At 43.2% G+C, this 17,500-nt stretch overlaps 4 protein-coding genes across 4 annotated transcripts; all 4 read right to left on the bottom strand.

Annotated features, from left to right (window-relative positions):
- Positions 1-8,343: 8,343 nt before the first annotated feature.
- LOC138053077 (uncharacterized) lies at positions 8,344-8,916 on the bottom strand. The gene has a single exon (XM_068899768.1). The coding sequence runs from the start codon at positions 8,914-8,916 to the stop codon at positions 8,344-8,346; it is 573 nt and encodes a 190-aa protein (XP_068755869.1).
- A 77-nt stretch (positions 8,917-8,993) lies between these two features.
- On the bottom strand, positions 8,994-9,758 carry LOC138053076 (uncharacterized). Its single transcript, XM_068899767.1, has one exon. It carries the CDS (start codon positions 9,756-9,758, stop codon positions 8,994-8,996), a length of 765 nt encoding a protein of 254 aa, XP_068755868.1.
- A 764-nt stretch (positions 9,759-10,522) lies between these two features.
- On the bottom strand, positions 10,523-10,981 carry LOC138053075 (uncharacterized). Its single transcript, XM_068899766.1, has one exon. It carries the CDS (start codon positions 10,979-10,981, stop codon positions 10,523-10,525), a length of 459 nt encoding a protein of 152 aa, XP_068755867.1.
- A 2,149-nt stretch (positions 10,982-13,130) lies between these two features.
- LOC138053074 (uncharacterized) lies at positions 13,131-15,215 on the bottom strand. Its single transcript, XM_068899765.1, has 2 exons — positions 13,805-15,215; positions 13,131-13,378 (listed from the first exon to the last, which is right to left on the bottom strand). The coding sequence occupies exons 1-2, from the start codon at positions 15,213-15,215 to the stop codon at positions 13,131-13,133; spliced, it is 1,659 nt and encodes a 552-aa protein (XP_068755866.1).
- Between the last annotated feature and the right edge of the window lie 2,285 nt (positions 15,216-17,500).

The raw sequence follows: 17,500 nt of genomic DNA, 5'->3' as shown, positions 1-17,500 counted from the left end.
AATCAGTTGTGTACCTAATATTCGATCAGTTGTACTGATTTAACGATCAGTTGTGTACCTAATATTCGATCAGTTGTACTGGTTTATCGATCAGTTATGTACCTAATATTCGACCATTTGTACTGGTTTATCGATCAGTCGTGTCCCTGATATTCGATCAGTTGCACTGATTTATCGATCAGTTGTGTCGCTAATATTCGATCAGTTGTACTGATTTATCGATCCGTTGTGTACCTAATATTCGATCAGATGCATGTGTCGCTAATATTCGATCAGTTGTATTGATTTATCGATCGGTTGTGTACCTAATATTCGATCACTTAAGTCCCTAATATTCGATCAGTTGTACTGATTTATCGATCAGTTGTGTCCCTCATTTTCGATCAGTTGTGTACCTAATATTCGATTAGTTGTACTGATTTATCATCCATCAGTTGTGTCCCTGATATTCGATCAATTGCACTGATTTATCGATCAGTTGTGTCGCTAATATTCGATCAGTTGTACTGATTTATCGATCAGTTGTGTACCTAATATTCGATCAGTTGTACTGATTTATCGATGAGTTGTGTACCTAATATTCGATCAGTTGCATGTGTCGCTAATAATCGATTAGTTGTATTGATTTATCGATCGGTTGTGTACCTAATATTCGATCAGTTGAGTCCCTAATATTCGGTCAGTTGTACTGATTTATCGATCAGTTGAGTCCCTCATATTCGATCAGTTGTGTCGCTAATATTTGATCAGTCGTGTCCCTAATATTCGATCGGTTGTGCTGGTTTATCGATCAGCTGTGCCCCTAATATTCGATCAGTCGTACTGATTTATTAGATTAGTTGCGTCCCTAATATTGGATCAGTTGTACTGATTTATCATCGATCAGTTGGCTCTCACATTCGATCAGTTGTACTGATTTATCGACCAGACGTGTCCCAAGTATTCGATTAGTTGTACTGATTTATCGACCAGTTTGTACCTAAGATTCTATCTGTTGTACCGAATTATCGACCAGTTGTGTCCCTAATATTTGATTTAGTGATCAGTTAGATTGCGCGCATAATATTTATCGATCAGTTGAATTCGGTCAATTGCGCACAATGAGTGGATCAGGTTTTCTTGTTATTTAAGGATATCCTATTAGTAGCACTTGGGCCGTGTTAAACGGTCCTGACATTTCACCCGACATCCACTCGACATTTTTCGGATCAAATGTTGCGCGCGTTTGACATGGTCACCCGACAATTGTCGGGACCGGATTTTCGTGTCGGGGCAATATCGGCTGCAGTTGAATTCGCACCTTTCCAAACATTTGTCGGATCAAATGCTTGGCTAGGTTCTGTAAGCTACAAAGGATTTTTTCCAATTATTATGTATTTTAGAATTAATTTTCGTTGGGTGCCTCAGTAATATTCGATATGTTGTACTGGTTTATCGATCAGGTGTGTGCGTGTTATTCCATCATGTTTAGGTTGTCTCTAACATTCGATCCGTTATACTGATTCGATCAATTGCGTGCAATGAGTCGATCCGGTTTTCTTGTTATTAGATCAGTTGTTATGTATGGATATATATCCTATTAGTAGCACTTGGGCCGTGTTAAACGGTCCCGACATTTCAACCGACATCCACTCGACATTTTTCGGATCAGATGTTACGTGCGTTTGACATGGTCACCCGACAATGTCGGGACCGAATTTTTGTGTTGGGACAATGTCGGCTGAAGTTGAATTGGGACCCTTCCACACATTCGTCAGATCAAGCGTTTGGCTAGGTTCTGTAAGCTACAAAATAAAAACTCTTTAAAACTGTTTTACATGGTGTCTTAGTGGGACTCCGATATAATTTCGCTAAAAATGGTCAATAGCGCCGTCATATTTTAGACTGTGTAATATTCGATCTGTTGTGCTGGTTTACAGATCAGTTGTGTGCGTGTGTAAGTTGCCGGTATCCCTAACATTCGATCATTGGTTCAAAAGCCGATTGACTCTAATCCCAGATGAAAAACTAACCAAGGAGTTTATTTCTCTATTCCCAAATGCTGTACGTCACCAACATGACCAAGAACGGTGGCGAATTACAAAGAAACAACTGAGACAGTGAATGTCATGGCGGCTGGACTTCCCGACTCATGCTCCGTCCCTTTGGTGGTTTTAGCGGTTCTTTTTCAGTTGCTGCTATTTAATTGCTACCAAACTACAAGCAACAATCACTATCCTACTCGAAAGCTAACAGAGAATTTCAACGCATCAACTTGGTGGCTTTTCAAGCCGGCGTCTTGCATAGCGAAAGGTGTGAGGGTTCGCAGCTTCAATGGTTGTATTGGTGGTCTTCTCCTTTTTTGCGGTGACATTTCAGGCAACCCTGGCCCTGGCGGACGAGGTGAAACTAAATTTGGAACTAGGCATCCTTGTTTCCAACTGAGGGAGAAGGGTCTGAGACTTTGCCATCTGGGTGTGCGTTCCCTTCCCGGCTTTTCTGGGGAAATCAAAATGCTCATGCTTATGAGTGGTTTCGATCTGTTTGCAATGAGTGAAACCTGGCTCGATTCTACTTGGACTTATCCTGAACTTGCAATCGACAAATGTGCAGTCTACTGCTATGACAGGACTGATGCTAAAGGATGTAAAAAATTCGCTTATATGTCGACGTATTGATCTTCTCGACAAAGAATCAAACGCTGAGTATGTATATGTTACATATAGAAATCTGCCAGAGGACTAGACACTGTATGCGACGTCATGTGACGTCAGAAAGAGAACCATGTGCTTTTGGAAAGAGAAGTTATGAACAGTTAAGTTTAAAACTGTGGAAATACACGTGGAATAATTCGACATTGTGTGGATTTCTTGTGTAACATTTTGGGGGCATGTCCGAGAGAAACTGTGGAATAAAGTGGATGGTTGTAACTGTTTTGACGGTCGATCGATCACTGTGTTCGAGGACTTGAGTGTATCGCCGCTATTTCACCTTAATTTTAAGTTTCGATGGACAACGTTTTGTCGAGCAGGATGCAACGGGTTGTAGTTTAAAGGGAACATTTGGTGTGGACGGCTGGTCATAAGATAGTGGGGCGCAGATTCGAGGCCAGGGAAGGTAGGAACGCTGTTTTATTGGATTTTATGTATGCTGGTTTCTGATTGTGTTGTTTATACGTAAAAGCAGAATGGCGGAGGAGAAACTGATTCTCCTGGATCGCAAAATTTTGTCGTTGGACTTGACTAGGTTATGTGAATTTGCTCTTCATGCTAAAGTTGAAAAGTCGGCAGTAGAGGGCAAGAGTAAATTAAGTGTTATTCGGGCCATCAGACGAAAAATTGAGGATTCAGTTGAGGATTTGTCCGACGATAATCAAATTGAGTGTGTCGATGAGTTACTCGCACATTTGGGCCCACCGCCACTCGAGGGAATGGAAGATAATTACGGCCAAGAAAATTAGAAAGCATAGGCGACCTAAAGAAACTCAAGGAAGAACTGGGTACATTAGAGTATAAGCAGCAACAAGTCGGGAAAAAATTGGCAAAAATGCAGAAAGAAGAGCTTACTGACTCAGTGAAGGACGAAGGCACGATCAAGTTTCCTGTTAAAGCGTTTGAGCGAAGCATATTCCGCAGGAATTTTAAAATACAAGGAGTGGTGGGCGACCCTGGTCAGAAAGATAAGCTGGGTTATCAAGCTCTAATATCCCAAATAGAATCAGGGCTTGCCAAGGGATACTCGGATAAGGAAGTAGTTAGTGCCGTAGTCCGTGCTATACAGCCAAGCCTGCAACTAAGAAGATATCTAGAAAACATGACTGACCTAATCCTTCCCTGGCTGCATAAGATTTTTCGCTTCCACTTTAATGAGAAAAATGCCACAGAAATTTACCAGCTTCTAACAAACATTGCCCAGCTGCCCAATGAAGACCCACAGTCATTTTTGATGAGAGCACTCACAATTAGACAGAAGATAATAGTGCTTCAAAAGAGTCTGATAGTGGGTTTAAGTATGATGCTTCCTCAGTGCAAAGTTTGTTCCTGCATGCCTTGGAAACCGGCCTCCCTGATTAAACCATCTGTACAAAAATAAGACCTGTCACTCAAAACCCAAAAGTCGCAGACGAAGACCTCATTGGAGCAATGAGCCTAGCCATATCGGCAGAAGTCGAGCGAAGTAATAAGTTCAGTCTTACCAACAGGAGAAAGTCTGCAAAGGTGTTCACCATTGAAAGTGCAGTAGAACCAAACACAGAAAAAGAATTGGAGAAGGACTCACAAGTCCTAACTACACTGAAGGCTGTACAATCAGAGCTGGCCACAGTGAGGAAGTTAAGCCGGACCCTCCAGGAAGTAGCAGGTAACCAGAAAGCAGACACTATGATACCTAGTCATCATGGTGGGAGTGGAGTGAAAGCTGGAACAAGGCGACCTGGTTTCCAAGAGTGTAGAAGGAAGGGGGAAGGCGACCGCTGCCCACATTGCTACCACTGTGGTGGCGTCAACCATATTTCACGCTACTGTCAGACCAGGCTCAGAAGTTATCCGGGAAACGCAGCCAGGCTACCCCCACGGAACAGGGAGTAGCCTTGCCAGAAAAAGAGAAGTCCCACCAGTGTAGTTGTTGCCTGAAGCCCGATTGCCATGCACACACAGTTACTACAGAGCTCAGGGTGCCAGTCTGTTTGGTATTGTTAGGTGCGTTGCCAGAAGGCTTTCTCTGAGAAAGAATAGTTTACAGAAAAGGGGTTAGGAGATGCCCAAGACAAAGGTGTGTGTGCTAGTCACATCACTCCCAGGCAACAGGAACGCATAGTTAAGCTGGTGGGAAGAAAGTGTTTGGTAGATTGCTACCTGGATGACATGGCTACGAACGTTTTATGGGACACAGGAGCCCAAGTGTCAATTGTTTCAGTAGATTTCCTGAAGAGCCAACTACCAACAGTCAAAATAAGGGACATTGAACACTTAATTGGTACAGATGGGTCCATAAGTTTGCAAGCAGCAAATGGGACGAATATCCCTTACTGTGGATGGGTAGAGATTGGTGTAAGGCTAACAAATGAAAATGAGACAGATACTAGGGTTCCGTTCTTGGTGGCAATGGAGAACATTGAGCAGCCCATCATTGGTTTTAATGTTATAGAATTAATGGTCAAAAATACTGAAGGCAAAGAAGATGATACATTACTGGGAAGGATGTTAAGAAGCTTTAAAGTGAGTAACAGTGGTGACATACAAGCGTTGATAAGGCTAATGCGTACTACCAATTCTGATGAACTTTGTCTAGTTAAATCTACAAAGAAGCCACACACTTTCGCTGCAGGGGAGACTGTTCACTTACCTTGTCGTGCTAATACTGGACCAATCTACCATAAGACCCCTGTCATTTTTGAGCCAGATGAGTTGACAACCTGGCCTGCAGGACTGGCAGTCCACGAATCCCTTACCACTGTGAAGGAGGGTGATGCAACCATCTTATCAGTCGCAGTGACACCTGAGACACCGTCCTCAAGCGAGGGACCTCCCTGTGAAAAAGACACACCGGCTGAATGGATTGAGAGCGACTTTCCCTGGTTACTGAAGTTGATTTGAGTGGACTGACGGTAAAACAAAAGGAGCAGGCAAGACAGTTGTTGGTTGAGGACGCGGATGCATTTGCAACGAGCGATGATGATTTCGGCTGCATTCCCGAATTGGAGATGGATATTAGATTGACTAGTGACCATCCAGTGCAGAAGAATTACATTTCCATACCCCGTCCACTCTACCCAGAAGTTAAAGGTTACGTTGAAGACTTGCTGAACCGAGGCTTCATCCGGAAGTCCAAATTGCCTTTCTCAAGTAGTGTTGTCTGTGTTCGAAAGAAAGATGGCGGAATGAGGTTATGTATAGACAACAGATAATAAAATAAAAAAACAGTGCCAGACCGGCGTTAGACAGTCTAGGGGGCAAGTCGTGGTTTAGTGTTTTGGATCAGGGAAAAGCCTATCATCAGGGGTTCATCGGCGAGAAAAGTCAACCGTTAACTGCGTTTATTACACCTTCGGGATTATACGAATGGGTGCGGATGCCATTCGGACTCATGAATGCGCCCGCAAACTTTCAAAGATTTATGGAGAACTGTCTTGGCGAGCTGTGTGACGAGATGTGTATCCCCTACTTAGGTGATGTAATCGTATTCTCAGAAACATTTTCGGGACATATTGAACATCTGCGTAAAGTTCTCCGTCGGTTGAGGAGTTATGGTGCGAAGCTTAAGCCTGGAAAGTGTGCATTGTTCAAACGGGAAGTGTCTTTCCTTGGAAGAGGTATCTCTCAAGACGGGTACCGGATAGATCCCAAAGCTACAAATGCAGTGATTGCAATGAGGAATTTAAAACCGTGGACCGTCGGAGAAGTAAGACGACTCATGGGTCTTCTTGGGGTGTACCGTCGTCATATCAAAAACTTTGCACAAATAGCAAAACCCGTTTACGATCGCCTCAATCATGACCCACTGGGGAAAAAGAATGCTATCTCAACCAGACAGAGCTCAGGGTTGCGTAGTGGACAGTTACCATCTTCGTGACCAGTGGAGTGGGAACCCAGACACCCTTATAGGTAAAATAACTTCACCTCCTCTACTGGCATACCCAGATTATAATACGCCATTCATTGTACACACCGATGCATCACAGGATGGCTTGGGAGCGGTCTTGTATCAGAAGCAGAACGGCTCTACCTGAGTAATTGCATATGCCTGTAGGACTCTGACCCCGTCTGAACGCAACTACCACATGCACTCTGGCAAATTAGAATTCTTAGCATTGAAATGGGCAGTGACAGAACAGTTCAGGGACTACCTCTATTACGCTCCTGAATTTGTAGTATACACATACAACAATCCGCTAAGTCAAATGCTATAGGATATCGGTGGGTGGGAGAGCTTGCAGACTTTAACTTTGAAATACAGTATCGACCAGGCAAGTTGAATGCTGATGCTGATAGCCTTTCTCGATTGCCCCGTGACTTCCACACCTACATGGACAGTTGTACTGAGAAGTTAACTCCCGAAAGCTTGCATGCATCAATCTCTGCAGTCCAGACATTGTCAAATGGGGACTCAATTTGACTGACAGCCCTGACCGATGAAGAAGAGGAACTCCATCTTGTCGACGCCCTGTCACTAGCATCTTGCAATCAAGTAAGAGTGGTGGATTTAATGAAAGCACAGAAAGAAGACCCTCACATTGGACGCGTCCTTGAATTAATCAAAGCAAACCACAAACCGACAGTGAAGCAAAAGTACCAAGAATCACCTTTGGTTCGTAAGCTCCTGAGCGAGTGGCACAAGCTTCATGTACACAGCAGGAGTGGGTAACTTTATCGCAACCAACAAGTTGTTCTCCGACTGAAATTTTGTCGCACCGTTTACCGTGAACTCCATGAAGAAATGGGACACCTTGGTGCTGAGAGAGTGCTAGCTCTGGCCCGAGAGAGATTTTATTGGCCACACATAAGGGGAAATGAGAACTTTATCCATCACGTATGCCGATGCCTAAAACAGAGACGTCCAAATCTACCAACAAGAGAACCATTACAGCCAATTACAACAACGGCTCCTCTTCAAATAGTTGAAGTATGCACAAGCGTACCCAACGAGGAATAAGACCGCTATTACTGCTGCAGACAAGATCTTCAACGATTTCATCCCACGCTTTGGGTTTCCTGAGAAAATCCATCATGACATAGGAGGCGAGTTTGAAAACCGTTTGTTCAAGAGGCTTGAGGAACTCTCCGGAGTAATGCACTCGAGGACTACTCCATACCATCCACAGGGCAATGGTTTGGTTGAGAGAATGGACCGTACGTTACTCAGTATGTTGCGAACCCTACCTGAAACTTACAAATCCAGCTGGAAAGACCATATAAATAAACTCATTCATTCATATAACTGCACTGACCATGAGTCAACAGGTTATACTCCATTTTTCCTTTTATTTGGTCGTAATCCTCGCCTGCCAATTGATGTAATGTTCGATCTCGAGGAGGAAACGGGAGCCAAATCACATGCTGAGTATGTTACCGAGCGGAAGTCTGCCATGCAAGAAGCTTACTCACTCGCGTCAAAATCTGCCATGAAAAGTACCATGAAAGGGAAAATGTTGCGATTTTAACACAACATAAAAGATAAGTCCTGGTTCATTCAGTAGGTTTATTGGATTAAAGAGATCGCGCTCTAAGACGTCACTAATTACCCTTATTACAACGATTATCTTATTTAGAACACCCTCGCTGGCCGGCAATTAATCTGTACATTACACGTCAATTATACCACAAGTTGTTTATCCAGTAGTTACATTAGTATAAGTTATTCAGTGTGCTATTGTTCATTATAAGTCTCTGTTATCTTCAATGCTGCCTTTCGAGCGGCAAGTCTTGACGGGGGTCTCATCTTTTCTTCTTCAGTCCCCAGTTCTTGGGTTTGTCTATTATCATCATCATAATCGTTTGTTTTGATCTCAAGAGGATAAAGCTTTTCAATGGGTCTCGTAAGTTCTTTTCCTGGGTGTATCTTCACGTTTACAGACCTGACTTGACCATCTCTTCCTTGATGAAGGTTTGTTACGATCCCCATTCTCCAGTTTGAACGTGGAAGGTCATCATGTATAAGTACCACATCCCCCCTGGAGACTGGTGTTTGGTGATTTGTGTTGCATTTACGGTCTTGTTCACGTAGCCCGGTCAAGTACTCGTTGCGCCATCTCTTCCAAAACATCCGCATTATCGCTTCATAATATTTAGCTCTCTTAACGAGTTCCTTTTCAGAGCTTGCAAAGGGATCATAGTCTGGATCTTCTTGAGGATCTTTCGGCGAATGGTCAGGTAATGTCATCAATCGATGTCCACACAGGAAGTGTGCTGGCGTAAGTTGAGGGGAATCATTAAGTCCCATGTAGGAATACGTTAGCGGTCTGCTATTCAATGTAGCTTCAACCTCGATCAGTCGATTAAGTCTGTGATAGGTTCCTTTCACTGAACTTGTGGCCACTGGTCATTCGGTGCTTTTAGCCACGATGGACCTTCAAACCATAATGCTCTATTCTGATAGAACATCGTTGTGCTTATTCCTCGTGTTATTAAGTCTGCAGGATTTGAGGATGTGGGACAGAACATCCATTTATGTGTCGCTGTTATTTGCGTTATCTTGCGTATTCGCGGGTGTACGAATGGTTGCAGTCTTTTGTTGGATGAAAGCCACGATAGCACAATTTGTGAGTCGCTCCAGTAGACGATTTCGCATTCCTTTCCGAGTTGTAAAGTTTTCGTGATGTACGTCGCTAGGTTGGCTCCTAACAGTGCTGCTAGTAGTTCCAATTGTGGAAGTGTTTGCGTCTTAACGAGTGCGACTCTTGTTTTGGCGATTACGAAGCTTGTTTGCGTCATGTTTCCTGATGTTCCTCGGAGGTATGCAACCGCATCGTAAGCTCGTTGACTGCTATCACAGAATATATGAAGTTGTTTGCTGGTGATGTTGTCACTGAAATATGGTCTTGGTATTTTGAACATGGACAGGTTTTTAATGTCGTCGAGCCATTTAATCCACTGTTCTTTTAAGTCATTCCTTATTTCTTGGTCCCAAGTCATATTTTGTTTCCATATGTCTTGTATCATGATCTTTGCTTTAACGGTGATAGGTTCAACAAATCCGAGAGGGTCGAATACTTTTGAGGCGATGCTTAGGACAGACCTTTTGCTCATCTTTTGTTGAGTAGCTTGTGAAATGTCGTTTATCATCTTATCGAGTGAGAGTGATAGCGTGTCCAGTGTCGCATCCCACTTTAGACCTAGTACTTTGGTTTGCGGATTTTAAGCTGCGCATTTGTCTACTTTTGCCTTGATGTTAAGAATTGGTGAGTTCGAATTCCATTCTCTCAGATTCATTCCAGCGTCCTTCAAATATTTTCGTGATAATGTATAGTATTCCATGGCCTTTTCCTGGCTGTCAGCCCCCGTCACCACGTTATCCATGTACATTCAGTTGATGAGGTCAGTGGCTATCCATGTATTTGCTTTCATTAAGTGATACTGGATTAATGATGAAATGGTATATGAAATGAATCATATATGAACTGCGGATATGAAATCAAGTGAAGCTATGATCTTCGCAGTTATGAGAGCAATTTTTGCAATTGCGTAGAGAAGCCTGAAAAATTCAGGACTTCAACGGGGTTTGAACTCGTGGACTCGCGATTCCGGTGCGACGCTCTAACCAACTGAGCTATGAAGCCACTGACGTTGGGAGCTGGTCATTTGTGGGTTCTAATCGTCCCGTGAGGAATGAATCAATGATGAAATGGTATATTAAATGAATCATATATGAACTGCGGATATGAAATCAAGTGAAGCTATCATCTTCGCAGTTATGAGAGCGATTAGAACCCACAAATGACCAGCTCCCAACGTCAGTGGCTTCATAGCTCAATTGGTTAGAGCGTCGCACCGGAATCGCGAGGTCACGGGTTCAAACCCCGTTGAAGTCCTGAATTTTTCAGGCTTCTCTACGCAATTGCAAAAATTGCTCTCATAACTGCGAAGATCATAGCTTCACTTGATACTGGATTGTTGCAATTAAAAGAAAGTGTGACGAAGTCGCTCCAAATAGGACGCGTTTGGAACCTATATGCTCGTAGGTTATCTGTATCGGTGGCTGGTTTGTTGATGTCTTTAAGCCAAAGAAATCGCGTGGCGTCTCTAACGTTTGGGTGGAGTTCGATCTGGAGAAATGCCTTCTCGATATCGGCGATGAATGCCACATTGTGTGCTCTGAATCGGAGAAGAATTCCTGTCAGGTCTTGCATTAGGTTCTCTCCGGTGTGAAGACAGTCATTTAAGCTTGGTGAATTGGAGTTTTGCTTTGCTAAGGCGTCATAGACTATTCTCATTTTTGTTGTTGCGCTATCCTCTTTAAACACTGGGAAGTGAGGGATGTAGTGGACGATTTCTTCGTGGTGATGCATGTCCGGTACTATCTCTATAAATCCCATTTGAAGCTGCTCCTGCAGTTGCTTGTCGTATTTGCCGATAAGTACGTGGTCTCTGTACTGCTAGTCGCAACAATCGCCAAGGTTCCAAATATTTCACTGTTTATTCAATCATCTTGTTTACCGGAAAGTATTCGAAATCTATCAACAGATTAGACTTGTAGTTAACAAACGCCGGGATTAATAGACATTAACAAAGAACGACATTTACATACCCATTGGTGTCTCTCAAATCTGCGACTAGTAGTGTCGGCTTCAACGATCTTATTAATCTATTACATAAAGCATTGTTACGTATGCCTCATAATACGTCATGCATTAATTTCGTGTTAGAACGAAACACTCCCCCGGGCATGAAAAAGTTATAACTAGAGTCAAAGGTCAAAAGATACTGAAAGGAAACAATCAGGTTTTGTTTTTATCTTCTGCTTCCTCCTTTGGTATAAGAACAACCAATTTATTCACTGCTCGCTCGACGGTAACAAAGCCTCTTCCGTGATATTCGCTGACGGCTTCCCCCGGTTTGGGATTTTTGTACTGTACTTGTACTCTCCTTACTCTTCCGTCTTCCCCAGGAAATGTCTTGAAGACGACACCAAGTTTCCATTGTCCTCTGATTTGGTTAGTATCTTGGATGAGCACTACGTCACCTTCCCTAAGATTGCGTTTAGCCGTGTGCCACTTTGGCTGAATTAGTAAGCTTGGAAAGTAGTCCCTTGTCCATTTCTTCCAGAAGTAGTTCACAACATTCTGGACAAATTCGAATCGCTGACGAGGATTGGAAGGCTCTCTGAAAGGCCCACTTGGCACTCGTGAAGTTGCTCTGCCTAGAAGCAAGTCATTGGGACATAAATAAGTGCCATCATCTGGTGACGTAGGGTGTCTTCCGATAGGTCTTTCATTTACAAGGTTTGCTACCTCAAAGCAAACGGTTTGGAGTTCTGAGAATGTCATGACATGATCACTTATAGCTGCTGTTATCGCTCGCTTCACCGATTTCACTAACGCTTCTGACACTCCGTTTTGCCATGGTGCATCAGCTGGGGCAAAATCCCACTTAAATCCTTCCATCACGCCAAATTCTTTTAGTTGCTCTTGATTCCAACCTTGTACCACATTTTTTAATTCTTCATTTGGTTTTGATAGGTAGAATTTACAGTCGCTCGTCCAATGATCTGATTCCCTGTGGAATAAACATTTACTATTTTGGGGGCGGGTGCTGTCTTCTCGTCTTTCTACTGAATCTTTTTTTGTCTTTGCATAATGTGCTGAGCCTTTTATTGTTGAGGTAGTAGTAAGTCGTAGCTCTGTGGTATCATATTCAATTGCTCTTTTCTGGCTGAGGAGAAAGTTCAGAAGGCTTGGACATTTGTCGGTTTTGTTTACCACGCTATTGTCTGCGCTAACCAATTTAGCCCATTCCCTTTTTATATTAGCTGGTAGTTTTCTTTCAATTATGCTAACTGAACTTGTGGTTGTGATTTCTCTTTCCAATCCAAGTCTTTTCAGATCTTTATATCCATCTTCTACAGCATCAACCAATTCTATGAATCTTTTGTTCTCCCCCTCTTTAATGGGTCTTATGTCTTGAATTGTATTAATGATTGCGTCCGTTAATTTAGCTGGATCTCCGTATTTTTCGTCGAGTCGTTTCCACATCTCTTTGATATCATCATCTACGCCTTTTACTGTTTCCGCTGGTTCCCTTTTCAAGCACGAGCGTAGAATGTAGCACGCGCTGCTTTTATCCAATGTTGGCATCACTTGTTTTTGAAAATCCTGCTTAAATTGTGGATATTCTCTGATTGTTCCATTAAAAGATGGCATTTTAGCCTTTTCAATGCGAAGTGCACAATTTTGTCTGGCGTTATTTCTGTTTTCTGTCCTGTCGGTAAAAGTTTGAATTGTTTCAATTGTCTCATTGTAACATGTTTGAATTCTTCGAATCCATTCGATTTCATTTTCAGCTGTGGCCTCGTTTAATATCTCAAGTAATTTATTGTGCGCGCTCTTACAGTCTGCTAGCGCAAACTCGATATCCTTTTCAGTTTTACGCAACGCTATCCCTGCGTTTTCGTCATCCGCTCTCGCTTCAATCACATTTTTAACATGTTCGACAAGTGCCTCAAAGATTGCTTCCCGCGGATTTCTTCTTTATAATAGTCTGTTGAACTATCCTTTGAAACTCTTCTTCTCGAAGTTTCATCATATGCTGGCGGTTCAATTCTTTCTTTTCCTTTTGTTCAATCAATTGTTTTTCATTTTCATACTTTGCGTATACCGCCGATGCTCCATTATATTCTTCTTGTAGTTCATCGATCCACCTACTTAATGATCTCTTGGGAGTACTCATCAAGAGTTCTCGAAGGACCCCTACAAAATTTGACAATGGATTTCGAATGTACTGCTAGTCGCAACAATCGCCAAGGTTCCAAATATTTCACTGCTTATTCAATCATCTTGTTTACCGGAAAGTATTCGAAATCTATCAACAGATTAGACTTGTAATTAACAAATGCCGGGATTAATAGACATTAACAAAGAACGATATTTACATACCCATTGGTGTCTCTGAAATCTGCGACTAGTAGTGTCGGCTTCAACTATCTTATTAATCTATTACATAAAGCATTGTTACGTATGCCTCATAATACGTCATGCATTAATTTCGTGTTAGAACGAAACAGTCTCTTTTGTTTAAGGTTCGCTGGAGACTGGCTAGTCGTTTTACACTGAGGTTCAGGTTGGACGGCAGATCGTTTTTGTTTTCTTTCCACGGCAATGCAACGCTATACCTACCCGAAGTGTCGTTGAATTTGATTGTTTTTCGAAATGTTTTCGTGACGGAATCGTCTTGATTGCGTTCGTCGGGGATTTGGTTTGTTCCCCAAAATTTGGTGAGTATGCTGTCGAGTTGTGATTCGGCGGACTGGGTGTCGATCCGGTGACATCCCATTGTATCGCTGTTGCGTATATTAGGGGCGGATCCTGCTAGAAGCCAGCCAAATTTGCTTGCGATAGCGATCATGGCTTCGTTACTCGTTTTGATCATCTTGCCAGTGATCAGGTGACCGTACTGGTCGTTTCCGATAAGTATATCCACTTCTGAGTTTCCGATAGGTGTGTCCGCTAGTTTTAGACCTTCTAGTTCGGGGGGAATTTTGAAAGCTTTTATCTTCAGTGGTGGACAGATTGTAGGAGTAACAAGTGCCGTTAATGATAAACTTTCCTTTCCCGTATCTAGATTGAGTGAGACTACGTCGTAGTTTCTTCTGGTGGTCTTGATATCGCCAAATGTGGTTACATCAAGGAGTTCTTTGCGTATAGTTTTGAGGTTTAGTCGGTTCCTCATGTTTTCTGTGATGAACGTCCTCTGCGAGCCTGTATCAAAGAGAATATGTGCCTGTGAGCATTGAAATCCTTGGCCGATTGCTGTTGTTCTAGCTGAGTGCATTAGGATTTGATTCTGTTGCAGATCTAGCAACTGTGTTGTTCCTGCGTGGGTTGTTCCTACGTGGATATTGTGAGTCTCCTTTGGTTCGTCGTGTGTGTTTGCTTTCGTTTGCTCGATCTTTGAGGTCGACGGGTTAGACGCGGTATCTTTTGGCGGGTTTTGTGTTTGTCCGTGGCAAAGTGAAGTATGATGCTTCTGTTTACACTTCATGCAGCGCCGCTTAGAAAAACATTTTGTTTTGTTATGATTTGTGCCCAGGCAGTTGTAACAACGTTGTTGTCGTTGTAGTACTTGGTAACGTTCTTGCACAGTTACGAATTCGCTGCAATTGTTTGACCAATGGTTACCGTCACAGTAGGCGCATTTCTTTTGTTTCGGGCGTTGTTTCTCGCTCTGCGTTCTTGGCTGCGTTCTGGATAGCATCGTTCCCGTTGTCGGAACAAGTGGTTCTTCGTCGTATGTTTTGTAGCTTTTCGTGGTTGACAGGCGACCCTTCTCGATTGTTTCGATTTCTCGTCGAAGTGCAATTCGTAACTTGCCAAGTGACTTATCCGCCGAACTGTCAGATCTGAATATCGCGTAACGTATGGATTCTGGTAGTTTCTTCAAGAGTATCGGTATAAGAAGGCAGCCGTACGTGTCGGTTTTTACGTCGAGGGCCTCCAGACCACGAATGTTTGATTCGTAGGAGTCATAAAATGTTCGCAGACTCGATATTTCGTCTTTCGGTGTGGTAGCTCTGGTCAGAGAGTCCATGTATGCATTGATAATATTTTGTTTATCGCCGAAGCGTTCTTTCAATATTTCGATTGCTTTCGTGTAGTTTTCGTTGGTAAGTGGTAGTCCGGCGATCGCGCGCGCTGCCTCTCCTTTAATTAAGCATATTTTGTAAATAATTCATTTTTTCGATTTTGTTCAATTCGGTATGTTCGTCGATCGCTGCGCTAAAACTGTCCCAGAAAGTGAGCCAATCTAATTGATTATACAAAAATTTGGTTTTATCAACGGAGTTGATAATGTAAATTGGCCACCGTACAGAGATTCTAAAAGCTGACGTTTCGAGCGTTAGCCCTTCGTCAGAGCGAATCGAGGGATTATGGGTTACGTGTAGTTTTTATAGTAGAGTAGGAGCTACGCTATTGGTGGTAACACCACCAATAGCGTAGCTCCTACTCTACTATAAAAACTACACGTAACCCATAATCCCTCGATTCGCTCTGACGAAGGGCTAACGCTCGAAACGTCAGCTTTTAGAATCTCTGTACGGTGGCCAATTTACATTATCAACTCCGTTGATAAAACCAAATTTTTGTATACTACTTCCCCACCGACGCAGCACCACAGTTTCTTTAGAAACTACCCCTTCAATCTAATTGATTGCCGTTGAATGGTTGAATGCTGAGTTTTGGCAAATTGATGTTGATTCGCGTAGTTGTCGGTTTCGTTGAACTATTGTTATCATGAAAAGAACTCACCGGTTTATCGTGTTGGTCGTTTTTCAATGCTTCCATTATCATGAACTTGTAGTCGGAGATGGTGTCTTGAACTGACAAAGCATCTTCTATCTCGCTCTCTAGCTCTTCCTCGGAAATGGCCATGGCTATTTGGGAGTCCATTTGTGATATGTCGTTTCCTCTTCTTGTTAGTCGATCTTGAAGTGCTTTAAGTTCGGCGGTGTTGAGCGGCGCCGATTTCAGTAGTCTGTCGGCTTTTTTGAACTCTTGAGTGCAATGCCCTCTGTACGAACCTCGTACTGACTTCAGTCTTCGAAGCTCTTCTGACATTTTGGTCGGAAAGAGCCGGGTCTCGGCACCAATGTTGCGATGTTAACACAACATAAAAGATAAGTCCTGGTTCATTCAGTAGGTTTATTGGATTAAAGAGATCGCGCCCTATGACGTCACTAATTACCCTTATTACAACGATCATCTTATTTAGAACAGAAAAAGAATTATGACAAACGAGTAAGATCATCAGCGCTGCAAGTAGGAGATCGTGTCCTGGTACGCAACCTCACTCCTCGTGGTGGACCAGGAAAGCTCCGTGCGTTCTGGGAAGACCAAATTCATCTGGTCGTTGCAAGAAAGGGGGAGGGGAGCCCAGTATACGACGTAAGACCAAAATCAAGTCAGGGACCTAGCCGTACTGTACATCGAGACCTCTTACTCCCTTGTGACTGGTTGCCGGGGAGACCCTGGGAGGACCTCCCTCCTGTAAAAAAGACCAGAACACCGGCACCTTACTATTGTGATGATACCCAACCACTGGTACACGAAGGGGACGGAAGTGACAGCGAAGACGATCTTCCAGACATTTCATACGGTAACCGCTCACTGAGACGTGATAGAAATGACCAAACACAGATACAGGTAGAGTCTACAAGGAGGGACGAACCACAACCAGATATCACCTATGTTCCTGTTGGTGAGGGGTCAAGTGAGACGGGAACAGAAGCTAACATTGCTGGTACCTCTGACGAGGCACCGTTGATGGAGGACCCTCAAGCAGATGGTGGAGAGATGGACGAGCAAGAGGATACTGGCAACTTAGGCCGGCCTCAGCGTCTAAGTCAGGACCCAAAACGCCTTACTTATGACACTCCTGGGGAACCAACTTACGTGCGGCAGGTTCATGCCAGTCCGTTTGTAGAAATACAGCAGTGCTGGATACCCACACCGCCAACACCCTACATACATGAACTTCCAGTGAACCAGTACTGTGTGCTTCTACCAGCCTTTAACTATATAGTTCCACCGGTACCACCCATGATGTCCTGGAACGCGAACATGATAGTGCCTCATATGATGCCCCAACCAGTAGTACCACACCTGCCACAACGGAGAGTGCCATACCAGACATTCCAGTGCAGATAAACAGTTTTTCTTTTTTGCCCATTACGCTGTTGTATTTAAAAATTAAAAATTAAAAAAAAACGAGAATTTTTCGGGGTGTATTTAAGCATTCGTTATGTGAATGCTGTGAAAACTGTCTTAAGATAGTCGTTGTACTACAGAATCGTGAACACCAGTATGGAGAGATGA

This window comes from Montipora capricornis, chromosome 6 (genome assembly GCF_036669925.1).
Source record: "Montipora capricornis isolate CH-2021 chromosome 6, ASM3666992v2, whole genome shotgun sequence".
In the NCBI taxonomy this organism is placed as follows: domain Eukaryota; kingdom Metazoa; phylum Cnidaria; class Anthozoa; order Scleractinia; family Acroporidae; genus Montipora; species Montipora capricornis.
The sequence above is the reverse complement of the archived record's forward strand: the minus strand, read 5'-3'. Positions and strand labels throughout refer to the sequence as shown.